This window comes from Callorhinus ursinus, unplaced genomic scaffold (genome assembly GCF_003265705.2).
Source record: "Callorhinus ursinus isolate GAN/ISIS: 27379988/994484 unplaced genomic scaffold, GSC_fseal_2.0 scaffold1, whole genome shotgun sequence".
NCBI lineage: Eukaryota > Metazoa > Chordata > Mammalia > Carnivora > Otariidae > Callorhinus > Callorhinus ursinus.
This window is the reverse complement of record NW_027397063.1, coordinates 10825041-10847488: the sequence shown is the minus strand read 5'-3', so window position 1 is coordinate 10847488 and position 22448 is coordinate 10825041. Positions and strand designations below refer to the sequence as shown.

The 22448-nt window shown below is 38.5% G+C and overlaps 1 protein-coding gene across 6 annotated transcripts in view; it reads left to right on the top strand.

Annotated features, from left to right (window-relative positions):
• JAM2 (junctional adhesion molecule 2) overlaps positions 1-22448 on the top strand; it is a 60664-nt gene that overhangs the window by 11741 nt on the left and 26475 nt on the right. For all 6 annotated transcript variants that reach the window (XM_073891610.1, XM_073891601.1, XM_073891597.1 and 3 more), the window contains exon 2: positions 21017-21082. In XM_073891610.1, coding sequence (XP_073747711.1) covers positions 21017-21082 — 66 coding nt within the window. The remainder of the gene's footprint in view (positions 1-21016; positions 21083-22448) is intronic.

The window sequence follows — 22448 nt, the reverse complement described above, 5'->3', positions numbered from 1 at the left end:
CCTAATGCTTTTTTTGTTCCCAAACTGCATATTTCCTATCTCTGTCCACTAAAAAAAAAGCCTAGATGAAATCACAACCTGTATCAGTTCATTTTAATGAAGTAACAACCTAAAAAAAATCTCAGTAGTTTGCCACCATACACATGACTTCTGCTTTCATCCCCTTTTGGTGGCTCCATGTCAGCTCTGCATGTCCTGTTCTCATTCCAGGCCCCAGGCTGAAGGAGCTGACCCCGTTTGGGACAGACAGTCCTCGTGGCCAAGGGAAAAGTGAGAGACGGACTAAACTACATGTTGGCTCTTAAAGCTGCCACTTACCAGGGCATATGTTCATTGGTCAAAGCAATCGCATGGCCAAAACTGCAACTGGGTTGGGGAAGTGTATCTTGCCATCCAGGAGGCCCTGGATATCATGTGATAATAAGTGGGAAGGGAAAGAGTAGTTGGGAATAATAATAAAATCTATCCTACAACACTATGAGAGTGAGCATACACACCATGATCTCTAAATACCATTCCACACTAGCAGTGACCGGGGAATCTTTGGAGGAACAACTGATTCCATGTTTAGGGTTGGGTGTATTTGAGTCTGGAAACACTTATTTTTTTGTGCCAGAAAGCCAGAGAACTCTCAAAGCTAATGGGGTCATGTCTAAAGGACACAGGAATCAACATGAAAGGTCTCACTGTGGCCAAATTAGAGGCTGTTTTGAGAATCAAAAATATTGAAGGCAGTTGATTTAAAGATGCCACACATATTTTTCAATGTATCAATTATAGACATTAAAAAGAGTCGATAAAATTAAAAAAAATAAAAAAATAATCATTACACTTTGGTCACCATTAGAACCAACTACATCAGTGGCTCCCTACCCTGATTTTTAACAATCAAAATAAAGAAGCCTTCCTGCTGCTTTCCTTTATGTTTGTATATATATAACATATACACTTAAGTGACAGAGAAAATTCTTTATAGAAGTCAAGCTAGTAAATGTGCAAACATAATAGGAAAAACAGAATCTAATCATCATCACCTTGCAACATGTCATTGGTTCAGGATGGGATTATTAAAAATTAGACAAAATGTGATGGGGACCTTTAAAATGGAAGGACCAGTCTGTTATCATCTAAAACCACTGATTAATCTTAGCATTATTAAAAATAAGACAATCACTGTACGATACAACAGGAAGCATGTGGCATCCCCTATGTAGTGTTTGTGCTCATCCCTCAAGAAAATAATAATAATAATTGACCTTTATCTGAATCAAGCCTCTAGGCAAGCTACCTTTTCTTTACAGGAGGGTAGATGCACAGATTAAAGACACGGACAAACTTAGAAAGTGAGTTGTTCTACAGAATAACTGGCTAGGTTTCCTCAACAAGTCAATGGATGGGAGGAAAGTATATGGAGCAGGTTAGCTCTGGATTAAAAACAAAACAAGACAAAAAGCTTAAGAAGCAAGTGTAATGCTGAAATGCAGATGTTGATTCAAAAAAGATATTAGGTGAATTTGACTAGGGCAGGGTATAGATTATACTAAGGAATGAATTATAATTTGTTATTTTAATGTTATTGTAGCCATATGTCTTTAGTTTGTATTGATACTTCCTAAAATAATAAAGAAAATTGATACCTATATATGATTTGCTTTAAAATTTCTCAACAACAAAAAGAATAGACGAAGTAAACATGGCCATCTTTACAACTGTCGAATCCAAATAATGAGTATATGGAGTCTATTGTTCTGTTCTACTTTTGTGTGTGTTTGAAAATTTGTCACAGGGGCACGTGACTGGCTCAGTCAGAGCTCTTGATCTTGGGGTTGTGAGTTCAAGCCCCATGTTGAGTGTAATGATTACTTAAATAAATAAATCTTAAAAATAATTTGTCATAGTAAAAAAGCTAAACCTATAAAAAAAAGAATGTGATAAATACATAAAAATTTCAGTATTTCTTTTCTTAAGCCCTCTGGGTTTTATTGGACAATCCACCTTAGGGTCTACTGGTTTAAAGAGAACATAAATAGACCAAAGTGAGTCTACTTGAAATATCTGCTCTCTTAAACTCTAAACCATCTTAACCAGTATAAGAAACCTGAATTCTGTCTGAATGGGCCCCTTTTTAATCTAGCTAGTCTGTTTCACACTAACTGAAAAATAAAATGCCTGCAAACAAACTGAACATGCTGTCATTAACGAACTCCAACATCCTGGGTTATATACAAAGTCTGTTAGTAAATCTGCATAACAGCAATATTTTTCTTCATAATGTGGTGTGGACTTTTCAGTTCATTTCCTTTGAAAGGGACTTTAATATTTTATTCCCTAAAATCTAAAAGTACCCACTGGATGAGTACATGTCAGAGTCATAGACCGATGACAAGAAAAGATGAATATGAAAAGGAGAGTTGATTAAATTCCTAAAAATTTAAAGTTTTTCTCTTGCATTTATTTAATGGAGGATGGTCCAATCAAGCCTCTTTCGTCCACCCTCTGGCTCTTCCAAACAACAGAAGAGACTACTTCAGCTTTTTTTAGTAGGGTAAAGGCATATCCAGTGCTTAACATGCCAACTCAAGCACATTTCAGAATTGCACACACTTCCTAAAATATTCATTTAATGCTCAAATTCATGTCATTAAAACTTAATATCAAGTTCCAAATGAGTTCTTTATATGATTTAATTTCCCATAGTTCCTTTAACCTTGAAGACCCAAAGCTCTAAGGATTCTCTGAAGAAGATTCTGGTTGTGGGGAGAGAATGAAAGAATTAGAGGCATTTCGAAGCCACCCAGAGCCTGTGCCAGGAGCTTAGGCACACTCTCATTGTAGCCATTTATGTCAGAAATGATTTCTATGTGAAATAACACGTTCCCCAAATACACCATGAATTCATGAGCAAGAGAATGTAGGCATTAGTAGAGGCAGGAGTTCACCTCACCTCCCATCCCATTACCTCTTAGAGTGGAAGCAAGACTGCATCATATTCCTTGAATAGAATTTATACTTAGAGTCCTAACTATGTGAACAAGCAAGCCATGTCCCTCTTGCTTGCACCATTCCACACATTCAACTATTTGTCTTTTGGGGTGAGATACTGGAATTTGCTGAGTGATGATGAGATCATTCAAGACAAGCCTTTTTCATTCCATGGGCTGGAACATTTGAGGAAATTGATTTCTTATTATTAGAAAAATAAAAGGACAGATAATTTTGGAAATCAGATACAGAAATACCTCTTTTAGAGAGTAAAGTTACCTCACCAATGAGTGTGTTGAATATATTTTTTTTTTTCCCAGAGGACGATGGATTTTCATCTTTTACCTGAAAGAATATCAGTTACATTTTCCATGACGGAGTAACTCAGGGGTACATTCACACTGACTGAAATGGTGGGCAGAATCACGTTCACTTTTTAAGTTGATTAATTTTATAAATTAGGGTTCCCAGTCTATTGGCAGGGGTACGTTATTGGATTCATAAGTTAAATGTCCAGGTGAAAGGTCTCTACTGGAGGGTCAGAGGACCTCCTTATACTTCAAACCATAAAGGTTACTTGTTTACAAGGAAGCAAAAAGTATGGCATAAATAAAACGGAGCTTGGGATGCAAAGACCTAAGATTGTGTCAGTTCTGCTCTTAGTTTTTGATAAAGCTAAAAAAAATATAAAAAACTATTTTATTTGGATCTTGTTTTCCTTATTTGTAAAATGAGAGGGTTTGATTTAACGATGATTAGAGTTCTTCATAATTTAACATTTTGTTTTCAAATGGGAAAAAAAATGTACCATACTTAGATGCTAAAATTATTTTGTATGGTGTTGAGAACTTGTTTACATTCTAAACTGCCTCTTTCAGAGTTCTTATTGGTTAGAACACAGAGCTTGTTTTGAAAAGGAGCAAGAAATGGCTTGGTATTCATGAAGTTGATTGTATATTATGTATAAAGTCTCTATTTGATGCCGTAGTCGTCAGGAAGTTGCTAGAAGTTTTGAAGAATGAAGCAGTATACCAAAAGATGGTATTTAGGCTAACCAATAATTTTGAGCCTTACATATAGGATAGACTTAGAAGGAAAGAAGTAACAATAGCCCAAGTATTAGGTAAAAAGGTACAGAATTAAGGTAGCAGCTGCCAAAATTGTTTAGGAACAGTTAAATCCAGAAGACATTGAAAATAGAAATTGGTAAGATTTAGTGGTTGATTAAATATGGGGGGACATCAAAGACATCAAAACAGTAATTTCAAGTTTGTAAATTTGAAGAACCAGAGAAATCATAATGTTTACATTGAGAAGGAATGATTATTTTGTGTATGTCAAGAGGCAACAATATATCCGACTACAAATGTCTCTATAGAGCACTGGAAAGAGGATGAAAGTATAAATCCTCTTGTACTTATCCCCTGTACTTAAGTGGTAAACAAAAATAGGGAGATTCACTCTGGGAGAAGACATTCTCCGGGAGAATATTCAGAGGTTGGATTAGTAGGGGCAAAGGACTGAACTCTGGAGCATGTGCTCAGTTAAAGAATATAAAATAGCAGAGACAATGAAGAAAAAGTGCCCAGGGAAATAAGAGACAAAGTGGGGAGAAATTTTGCCAAGTCAGTTGTTATCTGGAGGCCAGAAGTACCAAGGGACTTCAAAGTGAAGCTATGGCTAACCTGAAGGATTAAAAAGAAGACAAAATTAGCATTTGAATGGAACTTTGCGATTGGCAAACGCTTCACACGAATTATATTACTTAATTCTCCTGTAAACATTCCTGTGAGGTACCCGGAACTATTTTTATCAAGGTTTCATAAATGAGAAGCAGAGGCTTGGAATATTTTTAGGGAGACACAGAGGCAGGACTTGAAGTTAGAACTGCTGACACCAAATCCCATCTTTTTTTTTCCCCCCTCTGTGGGAGATGGAAACACTGGAAAGTGTAAGGAAAGTTAGAAGGCTGAGGAGATTTTTAGGGGAAATGGAAGGCAATCGTTTCTGGTGTTCAAGGGCACAAGGAGAAGAGAGGGGAATCTCTGTCTTGTCATGTATGGATTTGGAATCAGCATACAGTATCTCACAGGGGCACTGCAAGGATGACTCATTTTTTCTGTCATAATAAGAAAATAATTTGAGTATTCCGTTTAGAGTGTGGGTAATGGCTTAAAAATCTTAATATGTTATTAAAATGCCTTCTGACATTTAATGTCTGACATTTAGTAGTATGACCACTACAAATGTGTGGTTGTCTCTTAACACATACAAATGTCTTCTGTTCACAACTCAAATTGAATTCAAAGCAATATTAACCTGAGGGTAAGCCATAAGCCCGAAATAAGTATTTCATGATCTGAAAATATTGTTTCACTAAATGGGAAAAATATCCAAACATGAGCTCATCCAATATTGTTGAGGGATTTATTATGAAATTTAGTCACACTGTAGCATCACAGATCATTTGAAAGGGAAATAGAAAAAGTCCCCATAATTTTCTGGCTTTTTTCCTAGAAGTTAATATCAAAAGAAAAACATGAATATTGTCATAAGCAAAAATAAATATTTTCATATATCACACACTTCCTAAATTTTTTGTATGTATTATATTTTAAATTGCTACGTGCTATCTGATAGTAGGACACAAAAGATTTTTTTTTCTTTATTTTGAAAAGAAGAATAAGTCTTTCAGCTAATTTCTGTGGTACCATTTTGTAATTTCTTCTGTCTTTTACTACTTCCCAACTTTAGTTTCCATGGGAACAGGATCAGTCAGAAAATATTTGGGACTCTTTCAGAATGTTGCGTCCAAGATTCCTAATTAGGCTTCAGGCACTTGCAGTTTAATTATGAGTGTCTGCGTTATATCTTTGAAGGTAACGAAAACTGGGTTAAGATTTCACGATATGTTTGCCATTTCAAAGATTTTTATTAAAGATTTGGATCAGAGAGCTTTAAAATCATTTAAGTATGTGGGAGAACATGCCTGGAAAGAAAGAAAGAAAGAAAGAAATATCTTTAGGCATACTATTCTTGACCGAAAAGAAAACTTAAGAGACACCAAGTATCCCAGTTAGATGATCAAAATTGGTTAAATGTTTCTTAGCTGAAAATGTTATCCTTGGAAATACAGCATATTGTGAGTAGGCAGAATTATATTGGGCTTAGATTTGGAGCAGGGAGTAATTAAAAATCAAAAGAGGTGAGAGAAAATTACAGAATTGAAAAGTCACCAAACTATACCAAAAAGGTCTCAATAAACCCTGTGTCCTCTCCAATACCTCCTTCGTAGTTTTATCGTGAGAACAATTACCACCAGTGGAACATGGGAGATCATAGGTTTACCCTTAAAATATTAACTTTATAGGCCATGTGACATCAGCTGTGTAAGTGGAGAATACTCAGTTTGTAATAGTTTGTAACGCAAAGCTTTCAGGTTTCTATTAGCTGAATGTGTGTTCAAGGAATTTGATGGGGAACTACCAGTGGGTGCTGCTGCCCCAGGGAGTGTTGCGGAGTTTGATTGTCACAATGTTGGGTGGATGCTATACACCTGCTGGGCAGGGATCTTTGTGCTGGACAGTGTTGTAAAATGAAGAACTTCCCTGTGTCCCTCGCCCTTCATCCTTCATCCGGCAATTCCCACTGCATGTTCATATAAGTGAAAACTTTATAACTATCTGAGCCTATAACTTAAACTAATTTAGCTGTAAACAGAATTTTTTTTTTTTTTTTGCACAGCCTTAATGCATAACTAAATATCCACAGTGAGTCTGTTCTTTATTTTCCTGTACCGTTTGGAATGGCTTCAGGTCTTTTTCTCTTAAATTGAGTTTAACATATTAAGTATAGACAGACTAATACCTGAATTCTTCATCATTGTGTATGCTAATGTACTCATGTATAAACATTTATAAATTGAAATATATAATATTTTACTATATATTGTTCTATTTTTATTTCTCTTTAATATTAAAGGAACATTATGTTTAGTTTTCCAAATTTTATACATGCATATATGTTTATATGTGTATATGTATACACATATATACATAGAAAATGTTATATTACCCATAAATTTTGTTTCAGGATAGTAAAGGGGCATGAAAAATTTATTAGAAAAAGAGGTCTGGGGTGCGTGGATGGCTCAGTTGGTTAAGTGTCTGCCTTTGGCTCAGGTCATGATCTCAAGATCTTGGTGGGGGGGGGGGGTCCCTGCTCAGCAGGGAGTCTGCTTCTCCCTCTCCCTCTGTCCCTCCCCCACCCCCCTCGTGTGTGTGCGCTCTCTCTCACTCTCTCTCTCTGTCTCGCTATCTCTCTCTCATGCTCTCTCGCTCTCAAATAAATAAAATCTTTAAAAAAAAGAAAAGAAAGAAAAAGAGGTTCTGGGAGTGCTGAAAACCAACCAATTAAAATAAATGGTTGCAAATTACATGTATTTCATTCCTGCAGTAAATTCTTCAGTTTGTGGAAGACAGGAAACTTATATATTCTATTTTTAGGGAAGCAGTTTTTTCCCTTTTCAGTGTTCATTTTTAGCTGATGTGAGAGAAAAAATTAAATGGGAGAAAAATATTAAAATAATGACTATAGAATGCACTGAAGAATAACTGTTCATATGCACCCGTGTTTCACTAAAATATGTCATTTTTTTCCTTTTATATGTAGTTAGAGTGAGGGTAGTTTAGAGTTATGCCATGTGAAAGTTACTTTTAGATTTTTGTGCAAAGAGACTATAAACTTTAGTATTATCAAAGAATTATTAAAGTATCACTAGAGCCTAATACTGTATTTTAATTCAACTAGTATTTGTGGGTCTAGTATGCCAGGGGGTGTGCTAAATTACAAAGATACGTAGTTTATACCATCTTTAAAATATCTTTCATGCTCTATGTAAATATAGTTTATAGTATATATAAAATATACTAAAAAAGTTGATACATCTCATTTGAAGACATGTTTAGTTTTGTTTGCAACAGACATTTAATTATCTCTTATTGTGTGTGAAGTATGAAATATGTCAAACAGTTCCTAACATTGTCAGGTTCCTAATGCTATTCAGTGGAAGACACAGATATGTAAAAGATAGTTCGTAATAAAAAATAATAAAGGCTTATAAAAGTGCTGTATCAGAAGAAGGACTAACTATGTACAGAAGGATAGAAGGGGCTGAGGAAGGCTTTGGCTTTCATAATGTTTGAGTGGGGCATTGAGTTATCTATGGAAGTTCCCCATTTGTCAGGGGAGCGTTGGAAGGAGGGGATTTCAGAGAGAGAGAATGGAGGATGCAAACACCCATGGTGTTCAAAGAGCAGTGGGAGCCCTCTGGGGGCAGGGGGAGGACTTGAACGCATCGGGCTCCTTGCTCAGTGGGGAGTCTGCTTCTCCCTCTGCCTCTCTCTCTCTCTCTCTCTCAAATAAATAAATAAAATCTTATAAATAAAATATAATCAGAGTGTATTGTGAGAGGGTACCTCATGAAGGAGTGAGGCAGATGAATTGAAGCCTGTGCACATTCGTGTTCATCCTTAGCAATTTCCCTCCTGAACCAAAGAGCCATCTCTCCCTCTGAAAGCTAGTTTCTTCCTGTGCTCAGGATGACATTCCACCAGTCTCCTTGGGTCCTTTGTTTCATCCTCCCTTATCTATCTTCCACTTCTCTTTATTACTAGCTCTCCAGTCATGGGCTACAAACATGTTAAAGTCTCTACAATTGCAGTGGGAAAAAAGCTCACTGTGATTCTGTAATAAAATTCTTAAATTGGGGATCTGCATTTGTCTCCGTTTTTGTAGTGACCATTCAGCCCACCGCAAAGTGCTCCTTTCCCATGCCACTGAAATTGCTATCATTGTATCACCAATGATTTACTAGTCTCTAAATTTACAGCTTACTTTCAGTTAAAACCTTACTTGACCTCTCTGGAACATCCAATATTGTTGACGCTCCCTCCTTGAAAGTGTAACCACCCCTGACTTCCATGACATCATTCTGCCCTAGTTTTTCTTGTTTCTCTGATTACTTCTTCTCAGTCTTCTACAGAACTTTCCCTTGGGCTTTTTCCTCTTTTACTCTACTCCATTGTTCATACTCTAAGTTATATTTCCCCTTGGAGAGTCACAGTGCTCCTTAGCATGCTAAAGGCTCTAATAACTCCTACAATAGAGAGTTTTGTTTAACTCTTTTTTTTTCATGGATTTTATCTTTAATCTCTATATCCAACATGGGGCTCAAACTTACAACCCCGAGATCAAGAGTTGCATGATCTGGGGTACTGAGTGGCTCAGTTGGTTAAGCATCTTCCTTTGGGGTGGGTCATGATCCCAGGGTCTGGGGATGGAGCACAGCATCAGGCTCCCTGCTCAGTGGGGAGTCTGCTTCTCCCTCTCCCTCTGCCTGCCTCTTCCCCTGCTTGTGCTCTCTCTCTCAGTCAAATAAATAAATAAAATCTTAAAAAAAAAAAAAAAAAGCTGTATGTTCTACCAACTGAGCCAGCCAGGCACCCCTGTTTAACTTACTAACGGGGTGTTTCCCAAACATTTATGACCACAGAACCCTCATCTTTCTTTTTTTATTTTATTTTATTTAATTTTATTTATTTGAGAGAGAGAGAGAATGAGAGATAGAGAGCATGAGAGGGAAGAGGGTCAGAGGGAGAAGCAGACTCCTCGCTGAGTAGGGAGCCGGATGCGGGACTCGATCCTGGGACTCCAGGATCATGACCTGAGCCGAAGGCAGTCGCTCAACCGACTGAGCCACCCAGGCGCCCAACCCTCATCTTTCTATAAGACACTAAAAGTCAGTGGCCAGTCGGAGGAGAGGAAACAGGAAAGGAGCATCAGAGAAGAGAACCGGGAGAGAATGTTGTCACAAAACTATGAAATGTGAAAAATCATACAAGGCTATTTAATTTTATCAAAGTGGATTTTGTCAAGATGTTACTTAGAGCTTTGACAGGAGAATTTTTTTTAAGATATTTATTTATTTATTTGATAGAGAAATTGAGAGAGAGGCAGAGCATAAGCAGGGGGAGTGGCAGGCAGAGGGAGAAGCAGGCTCCCCGCTGAGCTGGGAGCCCTATGTGGGGCTTAATCCCAGGACCCTGGGATCATGACCTGAGCTGAAGGCAGACGCTTAACTGACTGAGCCACCCAGGTGCCCTGACAGGAGAACTTTCTAGAAGTGGTGAGACTTAGGAGAGGCCTTGAAGATTGGAGAGAATTTTAATGGAGAGGAGACAGAGCCTCCACTCCTGTGCACACCTCCCCTCCAAGGGAAGGCTGTGTGAAAAGGATAAGGAAGACTATCCATTGTCCTTGAGATGTAGGCATGGCTCAGAGGAGGGTGTTTGTTAAGGTTTAAAGGGGAGTGATTGACTACATAAGGTTGTTCTAGGTCATTATTCTTGGGACATAAATGACTATGGAACATTTAAAAAAATTTACAGTGTATCGCTGAACCTCCAAAAAGAACTCCTAAGACACAAAGCACACTTGTATTAAAGTAGACACCCCCAAATTAATTTATTACTTAATACATTTATGATGCTTGTATTAGAGTTCTCCAGAGAAACAGAACCAATAGGAAGTGGATATAAATGAAAAGACTTATTTTGAGGACTTGGCTCATGGGATTAAAGAGGCAGACAAGTCCAAAATCTGCAGAGTGGGCCAGCAGACTGGAGACCCAGGAAGAGCCAGTGCTGCAGTTCAAGGCCAATGGCTGTCTGCTGCAGAATTCCCTCTTGCTCAGGGGAGGTCAGTCTCTTGTTCTGTTCAGGCCTTCAGCTTATGGGAGGAAGCCCACCCACCTTATGAAGGGCAATCGGCTTTACTCAAAGTCCATCCATTTAAATGTTAACCTCATCCAAAAACACCTTCACAGAAACATTCAGAATAATGTTTGACCACATATCTGGACATTCTGTCCCATCCAAGATGACACAAAACTAACCACAATGCTATTTTAAATTATATATCAAAATTTTCAAGCAAGTAATTTTACTTTAAGAAATAAAACTTCTTGGGTGCCTGGGTGGCTCAGTTGGTTAAGCGACTGCCTTCGGCTCAGGTCATGATCCTGGAGTCCCAGGATCAAGTCCCACATCGGGCTCCCTGCTCGGGGACCGGGGAGTCTGCTTCTCCCTCTGACCCTCCCCCTTCTTATGCTCTCTCTCTCATTCTCTCTCAAATAAATAAATAAAATCTTAAAAAAAAAAGAAAGAAAACTTCTCACCTTGTGTTATTAAAAGAGAATTTATTAAATGGATATTTAAAAAAATAAGAACAGTGATATTTGGCTTTTAAAATCACATTTTAGGTAACTCTTCCATATACTACATACTACTACTGCTATGTAATTTTTTGCTGCAGCACAATATGAAAATTAATTCCGCACAGTGATGTTGTGATAAAGTGTTTTCGATTTCAAAATTAGCTGCTTCAGAATCTTTCATTGATTAATCTTGTGCAGCTCATCCCTTAATTCAAAAAAATTAAGCATAGCACTTTATATTCCATTTCCATTTTCTCCATAATTAACTTTGTTTCCATTCATTTGGCAAATATTTATTTAGTATCTACTACAAATCAAGCAATTCTTGGGTTGGAGTATCGGTATAGGCAAGAAAATAAAGCTCCCTGCCTTCAGTGCATAAGTACATTATATAGTATGTTAGAAGGTGATGGGCACTATGGAAAAAAGAAAAATCAAATCAGAATTAAGGAAATCAGGGAGTTTGGAAGGAAAAAGGTCAGATGGAGGTGGGGTTGCTATATGGGAGATGGTGGCCAGAGTAGACTTCATTAAGGAGGTGTCCTCTGAACAAAAACTTGGAGAAGTAAGAGAGTTCATAGACATCTGAAGGAAGAGTCTTTCAGGCAGAGGGAACAGTCAAGCCTGGCCTGTTTTGAGGATGAGTACGGAGGCCAGTGTCCCTGGAGGAATTGAGGAAAGGAGGTTGAAAGGAAGCAAGGCCAGACTGCATAGGGCTTCCAGGCCAATGTAAAGGTGTCTGCCTTTACTCTGAGGAAAATGGAGAACTGGCCCAAGGTCTTGAGCAAGAGTACCATGATCCGATTTAGCATTTTAATGGATCTCTCTAGCGGATGCATTGAAATTAGATTTTAGAGGGACAGGATAGAGTAGAAGGCCAGTCAGGAGTCTACTGCAGGGATCCAAGCAGAGATGATGGTACTCAGAGCAGGTGGCAATGGAAGTGGTAAGAGGTAGTTTTGGATGCATTTTGAAGGTAGAGCTAATAGAATTTGCCTGATGAATTGGATATGAGCCATGGTAGCTGCAATCAGTAAGGTAAGTGCAAACTTTTTGGCCGGAACAACTGAACGAATAGACTTGCCATCATCTGAGTTGGGGTAAGTGGGGCAGATTTAGAAAGAAAGATGAGGTTTGGACATAGTGTTTGAAATGTCTGCTAAACCTTCAAGAGGCAGAGTTAAATAGGCATTTGAATCTGAGTCCGGAGTTCAGCAGAGACATCTAGACTGGAGATATATATTTGGGAATTGTGAGTATCTGGGGGCGTTCAATGCCGTGAGTCGGGATGACCCCATTAATGCAGGAAGCCTAGGCAGAGAAGAGGAGATGACCAAGGATAAGACCTGTGAGAAGGAAAGCTAGGGAAGTGTGCTGTCCTGGATGCTAAGTGTGGAAGGTGTTATCAAGGTGAAGGGTATGGTGAACTGTATCAATGAAAGTAGTTAGGGAAGACTTCGCCATCATAAGTCATGTTTTATAGATGATGAGGCACAGCCCAAAGAGGCTGCAGCTGACCCAAATATGTCACAGCAAAGATGAAGAGGAGGTCGAATTTAGACACAGGACTTGCCTCTCGGAGCAGCCACTGTAATGACGACACCATGCTAATCCTTCAAAGAAGGGAGACAAATATATAACCCTGGCCATGCATTCTCTGTGTTTGCAATCCATCCGAATACGTGATTATGGCGGAATCATTTGTAAAACACTACATTTGCCTCGGCACATTGGATAAAAAGCACTGTTGAGCAAGAGGGGAGAGCTAAGAGTCAAGTATTTGTAGAGAATCTACTGTGTGCCAGGAAGTAGGCCAAGCAATTACATACTTTATTTAATCTTATAACCAATTAGGGAAGGCACTATTAGGTTCATTTTACTTCAATGGAAACTAAGGTTTAGGTTAAGGCTGTCGCTTGCCCCAGGCGATGTGACCGGTAATTCAGGGCACTGGTAGTCAAAACTGGCTGGGTCTCATTTCATCTCTATCAGTTATGACTTCCTGAAGACAAGGAACGATTCTGTCCCCAGCTGTAATAAAGCCTTGGGCCACCTTTCTAACAGATGACCCTTTCTTCACCCATCTGGACTTTAATGTTGCTTTTTGTTTGATTTCAGATATTTAATCAAAAAGCCAAGCTGTTGAAAATGGTGCTGGTGGTGGTGGTGCAATGCTATTTAGCACTTTATCCCATTGGATGAGAAGCCAGGTCTGACACCACCTCATCAAAATATGAAGGGCTAAGGTTGCCTCTACAGCATTTCAAAAATATCCGGTGGATTCTGTCATAAATGCAGTCATCCTCAAGCTACATGGGACACCCAACAACAATTTCACCTGAATTTTTTGATTACAATTACTTTTAGACACCATATTTGGGCACAACTACCTTTGTCCATTTTTTAAATACTTCATCTGAAAAAGTTTCAAAAATTGGATCTCTAACGGCACATACTCATTTCCTGACCTGCTCAGGATGCAGCTCTGATTGGAATGTATGCAGATCGTCTTAGTTCCGGCTGCTATAGCGAAAATACCATAGGCCGGGCAGCTCAGAAACAAATACCTATTTCTCACAGTTCTGGAGGCTAGAAATTCCAAGACCAAGGTGCTGGCAGATTCCGTATCTGGTGAGAGCCTGCTTCCTGCTTACGATCTGTCACTTTCTTGTTGTGTCCTCACATGGCTGAGATGGAGGTCCCTTGAGTTTCTTTCATAAAGGCACTATTCCCATTCATGAAGGCTCCATCTTCATGACCTAATCATCTCCCACAGGCCTCCACCTCCTAATCTCATCATACTGGCCGTTAGGATTTCAACACACGGATTTTGGGGGAGGGGACACAAACATTCAATCCATAACACCGATTTTCATTAAACCATTTCTTTTACTGGTCTAGATGACTGACCCTAAAGAGTAGGTTTTGGTGTTAGCTCATTGTTGGATGTGTAGAACCCGTTTTGAAATAAAAAGAGTGAATCTAGGAATTGTCTTTATGGAAAGAGAAGGGAAATTATAGTACCTGGTTGTAAAGCACCTGAGAAATCAGGGTAACTAATTCTGAGTAGTGTTACCTGACAGTTGTAAAATATGACAGCTAAGCAATGCCAAACCATTGTTTCCATGTTCAGCATTTCAAAATAAATCATTCTTGTTCCTCTGGCTTCCTGAAGACTAATCAAAGGAAGCGTGAAGCAACAATAAACTGGGAGGGTTTCCCTTAGGTTTCAAATCTCTTCTGGAAGCATTTATGGTAATAAAAGTTAATTAGTAACATATGTATGAACTGTAAGGGTGAAAGCTTTTATGAACCATCATCCAGCAGGAGAGTTGAAGAATAAATTCATACAACCCCTGTATTTTCCAGAATTGAAATTTGAGAGGGAGAGAGAGGGCAGGGATGTGCTAAGTTGTTGGTCATATAAAATCCATAGTATTTTAAAGGTTGAACTATCAGGCAGTGAACTCTGGAGATCACTTTCTTGATTATAAGTGGTCAAATCCAGAAAGCTAAATAAACTCATTAATAAGAAGAAGCCCATAATTGTGTGCAAAGATGGATTATTAGAGTCCTCACTAAGAAAATTGTACCCCCAAAAATCTTATTCTTGCAAGTTTTGTTTTTTTTTTTTTCCTAGAGAGAGTGCATGTACAGGCGTGCTGGGTGGGGGAGGGGCAGAGGGAGAGAGAGAATCTCAAGTATACTCTGTGCTGAGCACAGAGCCCAATGCAGAGCTCTATCTCACAACCCTGAGATCATGACCTGAGCCGAAATCAAGAGTCGGGTGCTTAACCGACTGAGCCACCCAGGTGCCCCTTATTTTTGCAAGTTTTACAAAATGTGCACACATTTCTAGGCCCTCCCACCTCACCCTCAGAGCCTTAGGAGATGCTCATGCGAGGGAGAGCCCCAAAGCTTTCCCCTTATTAAATTCATGGTCAGTCCTCCTTCCTTTATGTGTTTATTCATTATATTTTATAAATCTTCTAATTCAGGAAAAGATTTAAGACATTAGCAGTGCTCTATCTTCCTCTGAGAAATGCAAAGATAACTTCATTTGCAGATTATAAATTTGACAGATTAGGAATATTAGAGAATATTTTTGACATTCTGTGCTGATCCCTGTAAAACTCAATTTGTATTGATTACTGCATGTTTGCGCTTTCAAAAAAATGAAAACATTGGATGCATCAAGTGATTCCCCAAATTCATTTAGTAAAGCAGAGAAGTAAGACTCTGGAGGTACAAAGATTGAAGATGGGTGTGAAGCCATCTTCAGAGTGTCTGACAGAGTCACGTTTGGTATGACTTTCTCACAATGCCTCGTGCCAGTCTGAGAATGGGGGGAGGGAGAAAGGTCTGTGGAACCGAACTAACTAGATGTCAATGCACATCTTTGCTTCTCTGCGTTCGAGCGTTGTGACCTTGAGCAAGGACTTCTCTCTATCGTCATATCTGTCCAGTGAGGATTTTAACACAGTGGAGTCACATCTTACTTAGATGCTAGGTTCTTAAGGGGAAAATTTATTCAGAGTCAAAATCACCCTTTTAATTCTTTAGGTCATCATTAACTCACCAGAACACCAGCCACGGATAGCTGTAAAGCCAACCACAGCTTTTATTTTTCCTTGCACTTCGGTGTATGGTTTCCCTTTCTCTCATTAAAAGGAAGGGCCAGAAGGGTTGCCTGGGTGGCTCAGTCGGTTGGGCATCTGGCTTTTGGTTTTGACTCAGATCATGATCCCAGGTTTGTGAGATCTAGCCTGCTCCCCACTCAGCAGGGAGTCTGCTTCTCTCCCTCTCCCCTGGCTCACATGCTCTCTTTCTCTCTCAAATAAAGAAATAAATCTTGTCAAAAAAAAAGGGGGGGCCAGAATATTCAGTTTGAAGACGGAAGGACAGGTTTATCTCTCCCCCTCTCTCTCCTCTCTAGACCCACTATGGTTGAATGATAGTGAGATAGATAAGTATATTAACCTAACTCCTGATTCCTACTTCATTGGGAGACTTTTTACCCTATAAATATTTATCCATAATAAATACTGGAAAGTACTCTATGTCTGAAACTAATACTACATTAAATGTTAATTAATTGAATTTAAAAATGCAAATATAAAATTAAAAAATAAATAAAAATTAAAAGTCTCCTTTAATAAATAAATACATACATACATACTGGATAGTGTTATTTTATCTGTTACTACTAGCCCTGTGCATCTTTTCTATATTTGTTAGTACAATAATTGTGTATTAGTGATTGTCAGCCACATGGCTACTAATTTTCATTTTTGAAAACTTATGAAATAACTCATATGCACAGTTTTTATAACTTGTTTTTACCATGGTACTCTCTATAATGTACTCTTAGAACCAAAACCTCTGTAACACATCAGTTTTTCCTCATCATGTTTCCAATTAAAAGTTACTTTTTAAATAACACTTTTATAGTAAATTTAAAAATTGTGATATAAATATAAATATTTATTCTTAGTCATACTAGATTATCCTTAGTCACACAAGAATATTTTAAATGATTGATAGACAATGTAAGAAATTTTATTCTTAGAGTTGAGGGAAAAGAAACACAAAAGATTTCATTTGGTTAGGGATTACTTGACTTGGAGTTGTTAGCAGTTATGGAAATAATCATCTCTTAACATCATTTTTTTTTAAAGATTTTATTTATTTATTTGACAGAGAGAGACACAGTGAGAGAGGGAACACAAGCAGGGGGAGTGGGAGAGGGAGAAGCAGGCTTCCCGCTGAGCGGGGAGCCCGATGCGGGGCTCGATCCCAGGACCCCGGGACCATGACCTGAGCCGAAGGCAGACGCTTAATGACTGAGCCACCCAGGCGCCCCTCTCTTAACATCATTTTATGAACTTCTGCCAGTGATTTTGGAACACATCCAAAACTATTAAAGATGTTTTGTAGCTAACTTTAAAACAATTGTTGACCTCAACCAGCAGACCTACATGACAATTTTTTGTTTGTTTTCTTTTTTCACTCACTCTGGAAAGGTGAAGAAAAAATAAAAATCAGTTCAAGAAAGCAGCCAACAGAGACTCTTCCTAACATCTGTTAGTGAAATGATGATAAAAAATCCAACATTTTGTTTTCATAAAGCTATTGGATTCAAGTTAAAAAAAAAAAAACAACAACAACACAACACAACCGAATTCCAAGACCAGAAATGCTTAAAACAAGGTGGAAATCTTATAATGTATAATTGTCTTTTTAAGATTCAGAACTTTCTGTTTAAATAAGTTCACCATAAGGTACTTAATTAAAAAGCAAACCTTGAAGTAAATAGAACCAGAGGAAGCAACGTAGCTAGAAGACACTTAACATCACAGAAATAAATATTCAGGTACCAAGAAATAATATCTATTTATAAATTTACTAAAACCAATCCCCTTTATAATTGTTTTGCATTCATAGTTTTGCCAATTCAATCAATCCTCTCTTTTTTGATGTTTGGGACATTTTTTTTCTATTCAAACATATACATGTAAAAGTAATGAAGAAATTAATAAAATTCCTGAGTTAGCAGCCACTATTTTCCATAGAACTTTTTAAAGTGATTTTTGAAAATTTGAGAAGTCTTTCTCAAAGGATGTTTTAGCAAGTAGGAAACTGGAATTGAGAAAAGGGGAAAATAATTGGACCCAGTTCTAAATCTTCCAGTCTCAGATTGGACTAACATTCACTTCAAATGAAAGACAACCCAAGCCTGCTGAAGAAAATAAACATTCTCAGTAGGCAGTGCAGTGTTTGAAAAGTTCAAAGATATGATGATGTGGAGGGAACAAAGATTATCTTTTTCTATTTTGCCCAGATTTTCCCCTCAACTGGTTTCTAGGGAATATGAGTTTTCATTGTTTTGTCTAAAAAATCTACTAAAGTAGTTCAAAAATCACAAGAAACGCCTGTCACAATCCGAATTTCTCTGAGGGCACTAATTTACGCATTGCTAAAGGAAAAAAGAGGCTTTTTCAAAGTGTGCTTTGAAAGTTTCACAGAATAATGATTTGGAATCAAAATTATTGGGAAAACATTCAGTGATCATGTCATTTAAACGTAGGTGTAACACAGAATGAACGTATGAGGTCCTGGCTTTCCTGGCTTGGTCAGCTTAGTGTCTTCCCTCCCTCTGTTCTCTGAAGATCCGGACCCTCTTTGGGATCTACAAAATAAAACTGGGGAAGGAGAGGAGAAACTGGAAAAGAAAGGCATATAGGGGTGAGGGTAGGGTTTAGAGGACTATGGGACATTATGGCATGTGGCAGAGTATGTGGAAAAAGGGAAAGGGGGACACTTAAAAAGTTTGCTTGGACCCCTTCATTTTTTTTTTTTTTAAACACAAGCAAAAGCGGTATTTTGAAATCACTCTTTCGTGACGTGACACCTCTCTTAAGACTGGGCCACGTAGGTCACTGCTTTATACAAATGTATTTACAGCAGCTGTCAATGAAAGCAATCAGCTCAATTCTATATTCTTTGCAATAGACACCAGCTTTGCCGATTTGCCTAATGAAGATGTTTGCAATTTAGAGATATAGAACCTGAAGAGTTGAACAATGTTAGATAGGAGAACTACACATTTGAGGCCTGTAGGTTTCTAAGAGTTTTCATTTCACAATTACATTTGCTGTCCAGGCTTCTCAGGGAGAGGGGGGGAAAAAAGTTACCCCAAATAGCATGTATTCCTTAGGAGGGATGAGGTCTTAGGACAGTGTCATAATTTACATGTCAGTGTCCATATAGATGAATAAATCAAAGATGGCGTGTTCTATGAAACATTTTTCACTCCTTCCCAGAAATGTAATACGTTATTTCATATTCAAGAAATTCTGATCTCTTAGGTACTTTTTTTGAAATCCTTGAACTCATGGTTTTTTGGTCCTCCTTTAGTCTATTTATTTCTATTCCTGGGTCTTCAATCAGCCTACCTGCTAAGTCTAAAGCAGTGGTTTTCCACCAAGTATGATTTCCCCACCCCCACCCCCTGGGGGCATTTGGCAATGTCTGGAAACATTTTTGGTTGTCATGACTTGGGTTTGCTACAGGGGAGATGGAGGTTCTACTGGCAGAAGCCAGGCATACTGCAAAACATCCTGCAGTGCACAGGACAGCCCCCCCACAACAAAGGATGAGCTGGTTCCAATGGTTAATAGTGCCAAGATGGAGAAACCCTCATCTAGAGCCTCCCCGCTGAGATTGCCATGCCCTGCTACTTCTCCTACTTTTCCAGTTACCGCCGCCCAGCTTCCGTCTTCCTGTTGTGCCTTCATTATAACCACCAATTTCTCACCTTATCCCATCTTCGTTAGATCAATGGACCTTTCCACCCAGCGTCCTTGCTAATCTGCAGTCCTTCCCCATAGTTCTGCTTGGGGGAAACACGATGTGGGGCCCAGTGTAGTAGTATAGTAATAAACTCCATGGGCTTTGGGAATAGAATGGATGAGTTCAAATCCCAGCCCCACCACTTACTACTCGGATAACCTTGACCAAGGTTTCTTACCCTGTCTGGGTCTCAGTGTCCCCACCAGCAAAACAGGTGGATAAAAATGGTGGTACCCGACCACAGAGAATTGTTGTGAGAGTTAATTGAGTTAATACTTGGAAAGCACTGGGAATGTTGCCCAACACCTAAGTGTTTAATAAATGTTAACTACTGTTGGAGCATCTGGTTGGCTCAGTCAGTTAAGGATCTGACTTTTGGTTTCGGCTCAAGTCATGATCTCAGGGTTGTTAGGTCGGCCCCACGTCCATTGTGGAGCCTGCTTAAGATTCTCTCTCTCCCTTTGGTCCTCCCCCCGCCCTCTAAAATAAATAAATAAATCTTTAAAAAAATGAAATTTTCTATATAAGTTTATGAAAGCAATGATGATCTCATCATCGTCATTGTCGTATTATAATCAGATCACACCAGCCACTGGAATTGGTCAGTCATTTCAAACCTATAGACCAATCCTGGAAAATCACTGAAATTTTTGGGAGAAAAATAAAGACGTTCTGCTTGCATTTTTCATCATATTTGTAATACAAGGTTTATATACAGTATGTATTATATATACATTTCCTAGTCAAAAATATGTTAAATGACCCATTTCTATACGATGTAGGTATAATCAGGGATAAGTTTGTAAAGCGACTTAAACCCTTAAATAATTAGCTTTTATCTTAAAGGGGCAATACCTTAGGCGCTAGATTGCATACTAGGCTAAATTAAGGACAAAGACGCTTGTTTAACAATCAGGCTTGGGGCGCCTGGGTGGCTCAGTCCCTTGAGCGTTCTTGGACTCTTGGTTTGGGCTCAGGTCATGATCTTGGGGTCCTGGTATCTAGCCCAGAGTCAGGCTCTGCACTCAGTGGGGAGTCTGCTTCTCTGCCTCTCCCTCTGCTCCCATGTTCTCTAAAATAAATAAATAAATCTTAAAAAAAAAACAACAACAAAAAATCCTTTCACAATCAAGCTTGTGAAATTGTGTTGTCTGTCATGGGCCCCTTACAGATCCATGGGTTTTGCTTTGTGAAGGGAGGGCAGAAAACCACAATACAGAAAATGGAAGAGACATAGAGGGTTTGGCTTGGTTTTTCTTATTTTGATACTTTAAAACCTGTGGGTTATGAATGTGTGAAACCGTCACCAAACTTTAGGCCAGTTTTCCTTAATGTTGCATCCCATTCAGATATTTGCAAGTGGCCTTTGGTACTATTTTAATTATCCTATCTGTTTTAATCTTTCAGATCATAAGGCCTATGGATTCTCTGCCCCAAAAGACCATCAAGTGGTCACAGCAATAGAGTATCAAGGTAGAGTAACTTATGCTTTTCACGGACTGTGTTGTTCAAAGACTCACAAGTATGACGTGGGTGATGTTATCTATTTGTTGGGACCCTGCAGTGTCACCTCACACTAGTTCTTCCTTCCAAAATGCTGCTCTGTGCTGTTTCCACTTGAGAACTCTTTCTCCACCTCCTCAGTGGAAATGAAAGACCTGATGTACAAAGAAGGCCTCTAATTGCATAAATTATCTGCAACAAAGCAGATCTAATTTGTGAAACTGGTAGACAGAGGTTTTGCAAAGTTTCCAGCCAGCTGGATATGGCAAATGGAAATTAACACCGGAAACCCCACTCTACTTAATGTTTTTAAGATGACATTAATATAGCCTATTTTGGGGTGCCATTTTGTTATGTATTTTAGCTTCTTAAATATATTTACAATAGGGAGTTGGTGTTTAAAGGATATAAACTTTCACTTTTGCAAGATGAAAAAGTTCTAGAGATTGGTTACTTAACAATGTGAATATATGTAACACTACTGAATCATTAAAAATCATTAAGGTGGGAAAAAGTTAAAAAGTGTTAAGATGGTAGGGCACCTGGGTGGCTCAGTCGTTAAGCGTCTGCCTTCGGCTCAGGTCATGATGCCAGGGTGCTGGGCTTGAGCCCCGCATCGGGCTCCCTGCTCGGTGGTGGGAAGCCTGCTTCTCCCTCTCCCACTCCCCCTGCTTGTGTTCCTGCTCTCACTATGTCTCTCTCTGTCAAATAAATAAATAAAATCTTAAAAAAAAAAAAGTGTTAAGATGGTAAATGTTAAGATCTTAACCACAATTTAAAAATTTTTTTAAAGACTCTGATACCCAAGGAAAACTTTATAAGGGCTTTTTTAAGTTTACTTCAAATATTGACCACCTACTACTATTCTGAAGGCTCTTTTACCTAGAGCACAATAATACTAGGCAACCAGGAGAATTACTATGTCCTAAGTGTGATGCTAGTTTGGGCCAGAGATTGCAAACTTTTAAGAAACAAGTTTCAAATGTGTCTGAACTCTTGTCTTCAGGCATGTCTTAGGTTCTTGGAGTTGGGAGAGACAGGTTTGAAGGAAAGAGACAAAGATTAAAGGAGAGAACTGGGTGGGAAGGAACTAAGTAGATTAGTATTTAGCTAGTACTTATAGCAGTGCCCAGCACACAGCGTTATATGTGCTTCTTCAGTAAAAATATGCTACAGTAAGAATGGGCCTGCCATTCACAAGTAACACATCACTTGATAACAAATCACTTAAGTAACTATTTCAGTTGATGAAGTCCTAATATATTACATGATTAAGCTAATAAAACACTCAACGCTTTATCATGAATTAGTTTTAAGTGGAGAGACGTGGGAAGAG